Source organism: Zerene cesonia, chromosome 17, assembly GCF_012273895.1.
Source record: "Zerene cesonia ecotype Mississippi chromosome 17, Zerene_cesonia_1.1, whole genome shotgun sequence".
Lineage (NCBI taxonomy): Eukaryota > Metazoa > Arthropoda > Insecta > Lepidoptera > Pieridae > Zerene > Zerene cesonia.
The window spans coordinates 187692-202712 of record NC_052118.1 but is presented as its reverse complement, the minus strand read 5'-3'; the positions used below and the strand labels follow the sequence as shown (position 1 = coordinate 202712).

The 15021-nt window shown below is 37.2% G+C and overlaps 2 protein-coding genes across 3 annotated transcripts in view; both read right to left on the bottom strand.

Moving 5' to 3' along the window:
- Window positions 1–8501, bottom strand: part of LOC119833243 (spondin-1) — a 12035-nt gene extending 3534 nt beyond the window's left edge. Inside the window, exons 1-13 of one of the 2 annotated variants that reach the window (XM_038357180.1) lie at window positions 8394–8501; window positions 7705–7883; window positions 6566–6818; window positions 6268–6391; window positions 5876–6030; window positions 5312–5490; window positions 4929–5059; window positions 4429–4651; window positions 3833–4004; window positions 3416–3606; window positions 2852–3106; window positions 1666–1836; window positions 510–626 (exon numbers count right to left, since the gene is read on the bottom strand). In XM_038357180.1, coding sequence (XP_038213108.1) covers window positions 510–626; window positions 1666–1836; window positions 2852–3106; window positions 3416–3606; window positions 3833–4004; window positions 4429–4651; window positions 4929–5059; window positions 5312–5490; window positions 5876–6030; window positions 6268–6391; window positions 6566–6818; window positions 7705–7882 — 2149 coding nt within the window. In that variant the 5' untranslated portion in view covers window position 7883; window positions 8394–8501. The remainder of the gene's footprint in view (window positions 1–509; window positions 627–1665; window positions 1837–2851; window positions 3107–3415; window positions 3607–3832; window positions 4005–4428; window positions 4652–4928; window positions 5060–5311; window positions 5491–5875; window positions 6031–6267; window positions 6392–6565; window positions 6819–7704; window positions 7884–8393) is intronic. The other variant, XM_038357181.1, reaches the window with a different exon arrangement.
- A 4745-nt stretch (window positions 8502–13246) lies between these two features.
- The window catches only part of LOC119833326 (uncharacterized protein KIAA0930 homolog), a 39482-nt gene continuing 37707 nt past the window's right edge, over window positions 13247–15021 (bottom strand). Inside the window, exons 10-11 of the mRNA XM_038357311.1 lie at window positions 14431–14580; window positions 13247–13537 (exon numbers count right to left, since the gene is read on the bottom strand). Of these exons, the coding sequence (XP_038213239.1) occupies window positions 13497–13537; window positions 14431–14580 (191 nt within the window). The 3' untranslated portion in view covers window positions 13247–13496. The remainder of the gene's footprint in view (window positions 13538–14430; window positions 14581–15021) is intronic.

Sequence of the window (15021 nt, the reverse complement as noted above, 5' to 3'; positions counted from 1 at the left end):
AATCATTGCGTAGAAGAAGACGTTATTCGGTAATTTTGGATATAATTAGTTGCGACTCTAACTTAGCCGGATGATATATTTTTGAAGTGTTATTAAAAGAAACTATACCTACCGCTGCGATAGTAACATTATTAATTTAAAAGTCAATTATAGGAGACAGAGAGACATAAGAAATGTCGCAGCGCAACTGAGTTGATAGTTCGCCTGATTTCAAGCGATCACCACCGCTCATGAGCGAATATTCAGAGTATTGTCTGCGAAAGCGTTGCCCGCGATAAGGGCTAAGGGACAAGGAAAGGATTGACGCCTGGAAAGCAATAATGGACTGGGAAGGGTGAAAAAAAGGAAACGGTCCTTTATAATATAGCCAAGTTTTGTTATTAAGCTAAACCATCATTTTTTATTTCATTTTCATTCATAAATATGTACAAATAAGTACACCTCTAAATGCGCTTGTAGGTAATAAGTCAACGACTACTATCAGAGTACCTTATCAGTTATATTCTTACCGCTAACTATTGGTGGGACGGGCACAATGGAGTTGATACTCAGACCGGGGTAGTTGGTGCTCACTCCGGGGACGAACTGGTTATTTGGGGGCACCACTGCGCCGGGGGCACCGCCGCCTGAAATTTATTTTATTTTTTATTTATATTGTATTTTCTTGCGTTTGGTTTATATTGATGTAAAATCCAGTCCCCCCTTGTAGGACAGACATTTGACATCTCTTATCACTGATAAATTTTACCGACAAGTACATAAATAACCCTTTAACAAACGTGAGAATGGTGATCATAATCGGAACCACTAGCACCCCGCACCCCGGTTTCATCCGCGTAAGTTCGTATCCCGTAGGAATATCGGGATAAAAAGTTGCCTACATGTTATTCCAGTTGTCCATCTACATACCAAATTTCATTGCAATCCGTTCAGTAGTTTTTACGTGAAAGAGCAAGAAACACATACACACATCCTTACAAACTTTCGCATTTATAATATTAGGATTTGTAGTATAAAGTTAAAAGTTTTTATAGTTACTTCAATCAAGTCACCTATTTTCTTCAATATTTCTCTGAATAATAATTTTATTATGCAGACTAGAAGTTATTTTTACTAGAAACATATATGATAACAAACAATGAATGGTTTGAGTTGTAGATAGAACTTGCATGGTGCCTTTCACTTAATCGTAATATAATTACTGCTTACGTCATACTCCATAATGGCTGACCTTTAAACTCAAAAGTAAATCAGAGCTGGTATGACGAACATGACATCACTAGGTCTCGTCACAGATTTATATTATCTATGACTCAAGCTTAGGTCACTATCAGCACAATTACAGTGGAAATTCAGAGAATTCATATAAAAGAAATTAAATTCATTGAAAAATGTTTCTGTAATTTGAGTGAAGTAACAGGAATTTATTAGATTATTTTAGAATCTTGACTAGCTCGTGCCTATTACAAAAATGTTGTATTTAGGGGTTCAACAACTAATTATAGTAAAACAAACAATAACAATAAATAATAAAAACATAAAGAAAACTGTACAGCGTATTTTTTAAGAGAATTCATCAAGCGCCTCACACTTATTGTGGTCGCTGTGGCAACTGCTATCACACGCAGGCGTTACATAGGCACTCACAAATTACCAAAAACTCACCCATAAGAACCTTGCAAGTGTCCATACACTCCTCCTGCGTGAGGAAGTTGTTCTGGTTGCCACGGCAACCGCCGTAGGTGAAGGGGATGCACATGCCCTTCATGGCAACGAATGCCCAGCGCTGGTACACGCCGCGGCACGGGCCCGTCTCCGGCGCTTCCATGCAAATACCTGATCAAAAATATAAGGCTTTACGTCTAGACATAAACAAATAAAATAACAAAAAGAAAGACGGAATCAAAAAAGGACGAACATACTTTTTGTTCAATGCAAATAACACGATATAGTCAATGTCAATCTTTTTTACCGATTTGTAAAAAGGATAAGGGTCTCAATTGAACTTTTTTGTGTGTTTTACTCCTACCTTTTTAAATTTTAACTGGGAGAACCGGTATTAATATTACTATTATATGCAAAAGCTATTACTTGTCATTTTAATTTAGTATAGTTCTTTTTATTATTTAACGGGCCTCCGGTGTATTGTAAAAATTTAATTAAATCAAATACGGTAATACTCCATAATTATCAACTAAGCATTTTCACCACTATAGGTATCAGGAACAGATTATCATAAAAATAAATCAGTCCCTTATTGAAACTATCCAGGAGTACAAAATATTTACATTATCAGTTCTACCCAACTGTAAATTCATAGAACAAATCTAAGTGATACTGAGAATTAACAGTATAAATGTTTGTTTACTAGAATAGGATAATAACAGGTTTACTATCGTACAATGAGATGCAACATCCGGATAAATTAAATGGACACGCTTGATAAATACAAGATAAATAATATTTACTAGGTTCAACTGATCTCACCATTTTCCTTCATGTTTGAAATCTCTTGTTGTTGTTTTACGAGTTAATTTTACTAAAAGATTCAATTGGATATCGAAATTAAAACATATTTTTTGGATGAGTTTTTCCAAAATGTAAATTTCTTCCAGACGCAATGCGAGTAAAACCTGGGGCAGAATAGAGACATACCTCGATGAATGCTTTAAAACAAGAAATTCGTAATTCGCGTAAAATTGCAGGTTTATAAGCACTTTTACGATGACGAAAGTGAACTTATTCACACCATCTTTAAAAGTTTTCATACATCATCATTTGTCTTACAACTACTGCAATTCGAGTGTGTATCAAGGTCGAAGGTACGAAGTGGCTAGGGTGAGGTACTCACGCTTGGCGGTGGGCATGTCGAGCGCGCAGTCGTCCCGCTCCTGGCAGGGCCGCTGCTGCAGCAGCTCGACGCGCGCGGAGCAGTCGCGCTGGCGGTCGGCCGGCACCAGCAGCAGGCGCGTGCGGAAGCGCACGCCGCGCCCGCACGAGGCCGAGCACGGCGACCACGCCGCCCACTCGCTCGTCGGGCACGTCGGGTCCGATATGTCCTGCTCCTGCTCCGTGCACTGCGGCTGCATGCACTTGCGGGTGTCCTCTGGAAGTTCCACACAATCATCAGACCGTACTCGAAAGAGAGACTAAAAGAAATCTATTTAGAGTCCGATCGAACGAAATACATAGTAATTGATATATACGCGATCGAACATGATGAAAACGATTGATGAAGGATGGGTATTCCGAAATTGTCTACTGTTAATGCAGGCACATCAGCAACTTAAAGTCTTGCTCATATACAAATTTAGAATAAAATATTAGATTCCATATACATTCGGTCAAGGACAAACATTAACAATCATATTTTGTAATTTTATTAAATTTAAATCCCTTTGGGATATCAACTGACCAACTTGCACCAAGGGGCACTTCTTAATGCCCATATGATTGAGGAAATGCCTCCTGCGGGTGGACACGCCGACGCCACACGTGACGGAGCACTCGCTCCACTCGCTCCACTCCGACGTCTTGCAGATCCCTTCCACGTCCTCTGTAGGAGCATTAAAGTCGTTTTCCTCCTCGTCTGCGTTGTTGTCTCCTCTAAAAAATTATATGTTTTTATATGAAATCCATGTCTAAGTTTATCTACCGTTACGTATCTAGTATATGTACAAGTTACATGCATTATGCAGATACAATACTACGGATAGTTTCATAGTAGCTGTTTGAAAACCATAAGCCATAAACATCCATCCTAAATGGAGTGTATTGGTCTGCTATATAATTTAAAATGATGTCAGAATTACCATATGAGGACAATACTAACTCGCACTCGGGCACCGCGGCGACGCACATCTCCTTGGACACGAGCTGGCGGTCGCACGCGAACATCTGCGCCTTCTGCGGCAGGCGGTACTCGCGCGTGCGCATGCGCAGCCCCTTGCCGCACGACACCGAGCACGCCGACCACGCGCTCCACTCCGTCACCGCGCACTCCGCTGCGACACGTTTCATAAGCAGTGTAGTATTTCACTTTGTTATTATTATAATAACAATTTATAACAATTTGGAAAATATAAAGATAAGACAAAAAGTCGATCATTGGGCGGGATTCAAATTTAATTCAAACTAGTTTTGGTTCGTGTAAGTACACGAGAAACAAAACGAAAAGAAAACAAGAATACAGATTAACTTAATAGGACATATCATACGTAGAAATCTAAAATCACCTCTTGATTCACTTTAAATTATTTTTCCCATCGAAAATAAATAAAATTTTAATTTACAATAGAAAAAGTTATTCGTATCTACAATATAGTTACAGATCCATTATATCTATGTTTTATTGATCATATTTATGTCGTAAAAAATTAGTCGTCTCCTTTCTCCTTCCAATAGTCTCCTTCCCAACCGATTACTTACGCCTATCCACGGACTGGCTATTCTCGGCTTCCTCAGCGACAAAGCTCTGCAACGTCTCCTCATCACATCCCCGGGAGATGACCTTCTCCCGCGTCAGGTAGAGCCGTGCCATGGGCTCCATCTCCTTCTTATCGGGATTGTAGAAGGGAGCTCGAGGATCTTCAGGGTACATGGTAGTGATGCGATACATTCTCTCACGTGGAAATGTCTCCGAGTTTGGAGACTGAAAATGTTTAGTAATTGTTATAAATAAACCTGCAGTTTTAAAAATAGTAAAACACGTGCAGTGTTTTATTAATGAACCACTCTCATCAAAACAGTATATAAATTAAAAAGAAACTTTACTCATAAACACAAAAAAGTAACGATGTCCATATTGATATTTTTTACATGTTACAAAAGAATTAAACAACGTCATAGTTTCTTTATATATTAATGCAAATAGATTTAAATATGAAAAAATGTTAATGTTGCAAAAGCCGATTCTGAAAGATACGAACCATGTAAGAAATACCGTTGTCAGTGCCAGCGTCATACGGGAACAGGTCCACAACCTTGGACTCCGCCCACGAGCAGTCCTTGTTACACAGTTCCAGGCCGTTCACACCCACCACCCAGTCGGGAGATGGACCTGGTAGAAAAGACCATGGTTGTAAATAAATTACCTATACATTTAATAAAATATTCAATTTCATTGACCGAAGCAACTTCGTTAAAAGCCACTTTTATTGATGATATCTGTTACCTATAGCCTTAAACTAACATAAGAGTTCAAGATTGTCTAACGACATCACGACTCAAGTACACCTTACGGTATGGAGATAATATTATGTGGAATAATGAATAAATTGTTTCGTTGGAGTATGAATGAGTACTAGGTTACCGAACATAGACGCGACGGAGAGAAGATGCCTCTTGCGGTCCACAGTGAAGGTGGCGCTGGTGTTGGAGTTGACCTTGGGGTGCCACAGCCCCTGCGCTTTCACGATGGAGCGCAGCTTGCCGCCCTGCTGCCGCAGCTCGCGCTCCAGCAGACCCACTGAGCCCCATTCCGCTAGCGACCTTGGATGTTAGAAAGGAAATATGGTCATTTCTTTTATAAAATCATTTCTTTTTTAAGTGAGAAAACAAAGATGGTCATTATGGATAGGTGGAGGATGGAGGATGGAGGAATGGAGGATGGAGGATGGAGGATGGAGGATGGAAGATGGAATTAAAAGGCGAACGCTCAATTCATCATTAGGGAGACTTCAGATAATGCAATTTAACACGTTCAGAGTGATCATTAAATTAAAACAGATTTGATTATATATAGACCATAGTTCTTTAAGATTTATTTTGTAATCGTCCAGTAAATTTAACTTTTTATTATTAATCCATATAAAATCATCCATTCATCCTTCCATTATTATTAATCCAAAAATAATAAAAAAATCCTAAACCATACCTGAAACCGTCAGTAGCGAGCTGCCCTTCGCCCCAAAAGCTGAAGTTCTTGGGATGCGTGGCGCCGATGACGTCGGAGAAGTGGGTGAGCCACAGAGCTTGCACGGGGAAGTCCTTTGGATGCGTCTGCGCGGACCACAGACCCTCGAACACCAACTAAAACATTAATAAAAATATTAATAATACTGTTATGATATTACAGTTATCCGTTATCAAATAAACAAAATATACATGTGTCCTCTACCACTTTAAATAAATATTTTCATAGAATTCTTCGTCAGATCCTGGTTCATTTTATGCAAAGTAGTAGAAATAAAAAAAGGCATCGCAAAAATAACTTAATTACACTGATAACAGCAAATACATTCTTTAACTTGCTACAAACAGCCGTACCTTGTACTTAGCGTCGTCGCAGGCGCAGCAGTCGGACGCGGTGACGGACGTGTCCTCACAAACACGCTTGGTCAGCTGACCGTCTTCTGCGTACCATTTGCTGACGTTTTCATACACCATCGCTCTGTGCGGTTAAAACAACGAATATAATTGTTAAAAATCCTAATACATTTCAAATAATTCACTTCAATTAAATATTTCGAAGAGTTTAAAATTTTTGTGAATTTCCTATTAATGTAGTTCACTGAAATAAGAGTTACATCATTTAATAGGAAATAATGAAGAAGCACACACTTACTTCAACAAAACGCATCCAGAGCCCGCCGGCGGCGCCTTCCACATAACCTGCACTTCGGTTTTAGGCAGATCGTCAGCTTCAATCACAGAGTTCAGGCACTCATCATCGAACTTGGTGAGCGTGTCAGCGAACAGTTGGAACTGGCCCTGCTTGCGGATGCTGCGCGGTTGGGCGGGGTCCAGGGGGTCGATCTTTATTTGGAACTTGGTGAACTGCTGCACGACGTCATGTGTCCGAGAGCCTACTAGGGTCACTGAAACAATGTTAACATTCATTTAACATAAATTATATGTATTTATGTGAATATATGCAATTTTTCTCTAAAATATAAGCCAGAAACACACGCACACTCACTCTTAATAGAAAATATGAAATGTTTATGCTAATTAAAGATCCTTGCATTCCTGGCACAAAATATTGCCTAACTAACTTCGCTGAATACATTTTCAATTTTGAGTATCGTCACTAAAAGCAATAAAATTGTTCAATCAAAGTAAGAGAAAAAATATAAAGAGAAATACAAACCATATTGACATTAATTAATGAACGAATATTATTTTACATAATGTAAATTCAATTATTACATAAACGTATATTAACGTTGCTGTATAAATGTGAAACATTGTATGATAACATAAAAAATACAATGTTTTATAAACAATTGATAACTTCCTCGTCAACTATCGCGAATTCTTGTAAACGGAAACAACTTGACGCTCATGGAACAACATTATCTTATATTAATACTATATTAACAAACAAAATGTGCAGAAACGAAATTTATCATGCTTTTCTAATATATTACAAAATGAGTGTAATATATATCTTACCAGCTGACTTATATATCTTCTATCAAAATTAAGGAATCTTCTCGCATTTTGCAAAATTTCTCATTTGTTTTTCTTTCTATTACTACTCTCTCTCTTGTTTATCTTTTAGCTGAATAATTATTATAGGTATATTTAAGGTTCATACAGAATACCTTATGATATAAAATCTATAACACCTTATTCGATATATTAACACTCCAATACACCAACAAACTAAATGTAAACTAAACACAAAAAATACTAAATGTAAACTAATTCACGAGGTAAGCTGATTCAAACGCCAGCTTTGTATAATTCTTTGGTACTCACCGACATATCTTTGGTCAGGAGCATACCGCTCCACCTCCCCGTTGATGATGAGGCGATAGAAGTTGTCCCCGGGGGACTTGGGGGACGGATCATCAGGGGGAGTCAGCTCGCACCCCAGCGCTGACGCTACACAAAGCGCCACTAACCACGTTCCCAACATTGTAGAGAAACTGCTCATACTGGGAAACAGATTAAAATTAAGTTCATAAAACTATAATTACATCATTCGTTTTAGTTTTTATTTGTCCAGACTATGTATTTTTTACTTATATTAAATAAACAAGAATAAAATTTTCTATTTTTTATGATTGACTTTTTAAGATAACTTTTGCTGTAATAATAATACTAAAATAAACGCAACATTACGCAAACAACAATAAAACTATGTAGGTTACGTGCTTTTAAGAACGGTTCGCAATTGCGACAGGGATGTTGCAATATTAATATAGATGATTGTTTAAACGGCTTAATACGATCTGATGAACTCATTTGATTTTTGACCGTTAAACTCTCGAAGCTCGTGGAAGTTACTTTTTAAGAATTATAAAAACATTTGTAAGAAGCATCAGATAAAACTAGTTTTATTTTTAATAACGCTCGTAATACCTACTTTTTTTACCTTTTACTTTAATTAATTTTGAAATAGGTTTTTTTTTTTATTATTTAGCATAAAATAAAAAGAAACTCACCGCTATGTGTAGTGTATTGTGTCGGGATGTGGAGCGGAGTGCGATACGGGAGCGCGGCGCGAGATAACGGGTCAGAAGTCGCGGCGGAGGACCACGCGTATGCGTGTATCTGGGCTAACTTGCGAGATTTACGATTATCATTTTTCTGGTTTTCTAAAATATTTTAAAATTTATGTTTAATACAAAATATTAAAATATAAAAAATATTAAAGGATTCTAAGCATAAACGGTTTTGATTTTTATAGCAGGCGATGCAATTAATTATGCATTTAAACATGTTGCATGTTGTTCTCGTAAAAACATCTATAAGATACCTCATAAACAGCGGTCACGAGTGCAATAACAATGGTCAAAAAACGAATAAATTTCGGTTGAGTCCGAACTCTGAGTAGATTCTTTAATTAGGTGATCATTGAACCTACCTACATAAGGGAAGTACTTATTAGACGGAAAAAATACTTTACTTGCTTAATACTTGTAGCTATACTAAAAAATAAGTATTTAAACCAAAATATAAAGCAACTTCAGAATTAAATGTTGATAGGTAACCGACGTCTGGCTGAGGATCATGACCTAATTTTAAGTAATTAATAAAGTTCATAGTCCAGCTAGAGTAGGGAACTAAAGAACCAAATGCTAGTTGGCGCCTTCGTAATGAGGTCCGGTTGACGAAACATGAAGTCATGTCATCGCGCCCAAGTGCCGACTTCCGGCTTATTAGCAGCGCGTGCCGCTCGCCGCCTAGCCGCGCCCACGCACCCACTACAGGATATTTTCATTTCGTTGCGGCTAGGAATGCTAGAAAGACGTTGGTGACGTCATGCATTGACTAGAGACAGTTGCGTTATTGATGTAAAATTTAATCGTGACAAACGCAAGAGTCTACTAGTAACTCTATATTTAATGTAATACTAGTAACTCTATGTTTCCAATAGCTATTTCGTTCTGTTTCTTAACCTTATTTATAATAAAATATAATGAGTTTTTAGTTAAAAATTTAGTACGTCACAGCAAGATCGAGAAATATTTAATTTGCTTTAGTGCCACGTTAAAGCAGCAGTAAGTAGGTATATCGATAATTAGGAAAGCCCGCGGGCTTAATTAATAGATGTTCGTAGGCTAAGTAAATTTACAACCAATTTCAAAATAATGAGGAGGTTCCCAAATCCGTATTTTTTGGGTTTGTTATCTTAGAACTTACGACTGGGTGAACCTTTCTGTTTTAATGATACTTTTTTATTAGAATGCCTCCCGTGTGGGATCATAAAAGTTTAGTCTAGTTCTGACAATTAGAGGGCTTAGTTAGTTTAGTTATTATATTAGTAGAGGTATTAGTTATTTGAAGGTTTAGTTCCTTACCATTTAATAAAATAATATGTCATAACGACGTTAATTAATATGCTTAATGGTAGAATAGAATATCGGCCACCAACTGTACCAAAACATAATTACTTCATTAACAAATCGTGAGCACGTCATTCAAGCTCACAAAAGGTTTGTGTGCACTACCTCCGACCTTGGCTGGGTTTCAGCCCCCCTCCTCCCCCCTGTCCTTGAATTCACTTCCTGAATGCGTGCTGCGTGACTGACGGCTGTCTGCTTTTCAAGTATTTTACTTTGATTGATGCGTACGATGTACAACGTACGATGCGTAGATAATTCATTTTTGGCTTTATGAAAATACTAGCTGCGCCCCGCGTTTTCACCCGCGTAAGTGCGTATCCCGTATGAATATAGGGGTAACAAGTTACCTATATATTATTCCAGTTGTTCAGCTATCTACATACCAAACTTCATTGCAATCGGTTCAGTAGTTTTTGTGTAAAAGAGCAACAAACACACACACATCCTTACAAACTTTCGCATTTATAATATTAGTAGGATACTTGGACCATTTCTATGTATTGAACAGGTACCTAGATTTTTTTCGTATACTTTAAGCTCAACACGCTACACTATATTCAAGAGCTCATAAGAATCACACAATATGTTCGGATTTGTACTTGTAAAGAGGCGCTGGTTAAAGTGTTTTTTATTTGTTTCAGGTAATTGCATACGTACAAGAAAAAAAAAGGCCCTGGAAGTAACCTTGCGACATAAAAAGTACCTCTACCAGGCTGGAGTCGCTACAAGTAACAAGATGTCAGTATGATATTCAGACCACATCCCATTTATTCATGTTGGCCACTTTCTATAAGCGTTTATGGTCACAACACCTCCGGAGAATATCGTCCAAGATTCATTAATTACATTTTACGGTTAATGTCAGATATCGTTTCATTTACAATATCCTCTGTTTTGTTAAATTAAGCGATATATATCCATTTCATTGTACTATAATGAATGTAAATAAAACAACACATTATACGAAATATTTTATTCCACGAAATAATAAAAATAAATTAGCACACATTTGTAGATCGTCAGACTAGAGCTTGACCGACATTACACACACCACTTACACTGGTGAAGTTTTTATATAAATACAGAGTTACGAACTTTATAAAATCAACAAATTAGAGATATTAAATTAATTACTTTCACAAGAACACGCGGAAACACAATATTGTAGAACTTTTATTTATCTCCTGGTTATGAATTGTCTATCATATTTTAATCTTTCACTTACTATTTAATATGAAAACTTCACCAGCGCGACACAACACGAACTAAATAAGGCAATATTATAGGATATTCACCGCACATCTTATACATATTATCTAACTTTTAAAATTGCTCATTTACAGATTCGTTACTGGAATGCTAACGGTAGGGAATGTTTGTATAAAAATACGTACTAGCGTCAGTATATTCACCAAGATATTCAGTTATTGAATAAATATAAATCTGCATGATATTCCTGATACTGTACTATAGCGAGAAATTAGCAGGATGTTACCATATAATAGAGTCTGTTTTCTTTAGACTTTACCGTTGATTAAGATTCATTGCCCAGCGAACATAAAGCACATTGGAAACATCTTTCTGTTACACATACACCTCGGTATTCGGCTGTATAAATATTACGATAATAACTACTCAAATACATATCTATAATTAAATAGAGGTGTTCAAATTTCAAATAAGCAAATAACCGATCAATCATTGTAAAGTTTAATTTTTAGTACTGACAGCGCTCAAATAGTTTTTTTTTTTTTTTTTTTTTTTTGTCATAGCGGGCAGCTGAGCTGGTGGTTCGCCTGATGGTAAGCGATCACCACCGCCCATAAACATTCGCAAAGGTAGTACCTCTGTGAATGCGCTGCCCGCTTTTATGGGGTAAGGGAAAAGGAAAGGATTAACGACTGGAAAGAAGGAATGGACTAGGATGGGTGAGGAAAAGGAAATGGGCCTCTTAGTATTCTTTAATATACATCACTATTATATAGACAGAAATCCTTACGACGTTGAAACAAAAACAATATTATAATGAATAAAACACGACACCATAATATTATCTTTCAACTTGTGAACAACTTCCTCCAATATTGATGCATATACAAAACCCGATTTCTTCGAGAAAACAATTATATTTTCCACCTTGAGTAACTTTTTTAGGATTGTGGTTAAAATACAACGAAAACCCGATATTAAGGTAAAAACACTCTACAAGGTGACACCACGTTACTTATAGCAAGGACAACCTGTATGAACCTTTTCACAGGGCTATAATTTTTCCGGAATTGCCAACTGTGCAATCTTACAATGAAATATTTAAAATGTTGTTGTAGTTGAACCGTTAATTATATCTCGCTATCTTTTCATCAATTAAAACACTGTTATAGAGATAAGCAAACAAAATATACTAGTGCTTTTTACGGTCATGGATAAAAAAAAAACGATAAATACTCGTTCATTACTATTATATTCACAATATTTCACATAATCTCATGAAAAGAGATTATTTATTTTTGAGTTTAAGAAAGGTTTTCATTTAAAAATAATTATTTTTCTCAAAAAAGGTCACCGACGTCCCTGAAAGGGGGAGAGAGGTGGAGAGGAGAGGGTGTACTGCTCGAGATGATAAATGGGACCAAACGACAACAATCTTCTATCAAACACTAAATTAATCACGCCAATCCCATCTAAACCTGAGAAAAAGTACAGTCGAATCGAGAAACCCCTTCGTTTTTTGGAACCTCCGTTAAAAATAAGACCCTATCATAATACAATATATTTTTAATCTACAAAAAATGGCCACTGAGCAAACCTAAATTTAAACTGATGCCATCCAAAAGTAATAACGACGTGGGATATTAGTGACCTAAGTGTGAAATTAATTATCTCGACCTTTATCGTACATTGACATCGAAGCAGCAAAATAAACAACACACTTAAAAATAAGTAATATTTAAATACATTCTAGAAACATGCAGTGACTAGAGATATCCTTTGTATGTATCTGCAGTATACATATACTTTATTTACGTATGTTTTTGTTATTATTCATTAGTGAAAAAAATTTTAAGAACCGCGTCATCTGTTGGTACAATATGGAGATATGAAGACGTGTTGGTTCGTATAAAAGATAAGAGATGGCGCTGTGACAAGATTGATAGTTATAATGCTATATTTCCTTAGTTTCATCCTAATATAATTATATTATGTTATACGAATTAAGTTAAATAATGATTAAATTATACATGGAGAAAATAATGTTCGCTTATGATGTTGCTTATTGTAAATTAATTTGGCATGGTCTATGTCTGTGTCCATACAAGATAAAATCTTTTAATGTTACATATAAAATGAATACAAAATAAAATTTACGTATTGGAATTTATGAAATATTTCTAATGTTTATAAAAATTCTATGATTTATTCAACACCGAACTAATTTTTTTCTAAAAAAGATAATGAATAAAACAAAATGAAACACGCGTATTTTAAGCATTTATCTTGCATGCAGTCTCTCACACTGGATGGGAACTGAATGTAAAAAATTCACGGCAAGTCAGTATTTGCGAGTTAAACAATTGAACAATTGTTCCAAAATCGTATTTAGATTAATGTTCACATAATATGGAATGACTAGAATCTCACTGTAAATAGCTACATAATATTCATACGTATAAACAGACCGCCGGTCGACGAGATTCGTTTTCAGAAAGTCAGGATCGGTTCTTCGCGGTGGTCCAGAATATCTGAAATTAAAAATTATATAGTTAGTTTAATTATACATAAAAATGCACCGGATGTATGTGGTATGGTATTAGCTTTAACGCGCGGCGTCACTCGCGTGGTACCCGAGTTTAAAGTAGCCTATGTGCTAATCGCTAATCCAGACCTATAACCTATCTCTGTACCAAATTTTCTACAGATACAATCATCTGTTTCCGAGTGAATGAGTAACAAACATCCATTCATCCATACTTACAAACTTTCGAGTTTATAATATTATAATGGTTCATTGAGTACCCGCGCACGATGTTGGCTAATGGAGTGCTGATCTTAAGTTGTAATTGTCCCGAACAAAACACATAGCTTTAATGTTAAATTAAAATAATATTAGTCGAATTAGGTTATGACTTATGGATATACAATAATACCAGTAAGAACTTCAGTTTATGAATATTTACAGTATTTTTTACTTCAAGTTGGAAACAATGACTTATTTTTTCATGTTGTATACTTTCGGTGGTGACGTAAAATTACTTTGAACTTCAAAAAAAAGATATATGACATGAGAATATATTTTTGAATATATATTCACGTTATAACTATGTCAAAAGATTGACGGTTGAATATTTGAATAAAAGAAATATATGGCTAAGTATGATTTAATTTACGATCGTAAAACACACAGGAAACTTTATATCCTAAAGGGTGTGATATGAATGTCTAAGATTAAAGATAGTGTCTTCAAGACTGATATGGCTAAAATTAATTAGAATTTTAAATCATCATATACGAGCCGGAGAAGCTAAATTATATTAGTATTAGTAGCAGAGACTTATTGTATTACATTATATTAAAGACAAGATATAGTGTATCTTTTGTAATGTGTGTTTGTGGGATGGTGGGGGGGTGGGGTTACCTTTGGCGATGCTCCACCAGGGCAGCGTGACGTAGGTGAGGAAGGCGGAGAGCGGCGCGCTCTGCTGCCGCTTGCCCTCCTTCCACAGGTGGAACGTCTGCGTGAAGCCGCGCATCGCCCACAGCGGGTTGTACGCGCCGTCGTCCAGCTCTGGGACACGAGCGGCGCCGCGTTACATACACGTTACAGACGAGTATTGATATGACTACGACTATACCCTACACTAGTAGTCGGAAGGATTCCGTGTATTATCATATTTAAAAAGGCTTAAAAAGCGTATCTATTTGTGTCGGTCTATGTGAGACACTATGGGGAACTATGGGGAAATTCGCAAGGTTCGGAGACGATGGTGTCTCGAGATAGAGCACGCAAGCGGCTCGTACCGGTGAGCTTCCGCTTGGGCAGGTCGCACCAGTAGTATATGTCGGTGCCGTCGGGCGTGGTGCGGCGCGGCGGCAGGCGCGCCGCGCGGAACAGCGCCGCCGCCGCGCCGCGCCGCCGCGGCAGCGTCACGTACGCGCGCGCCGTCGCGCTCCACCGCCCCGCTCGCCCCCCGCCCCCGTCCTCGCCCTCGCCCTCGCCCCCGCCCCC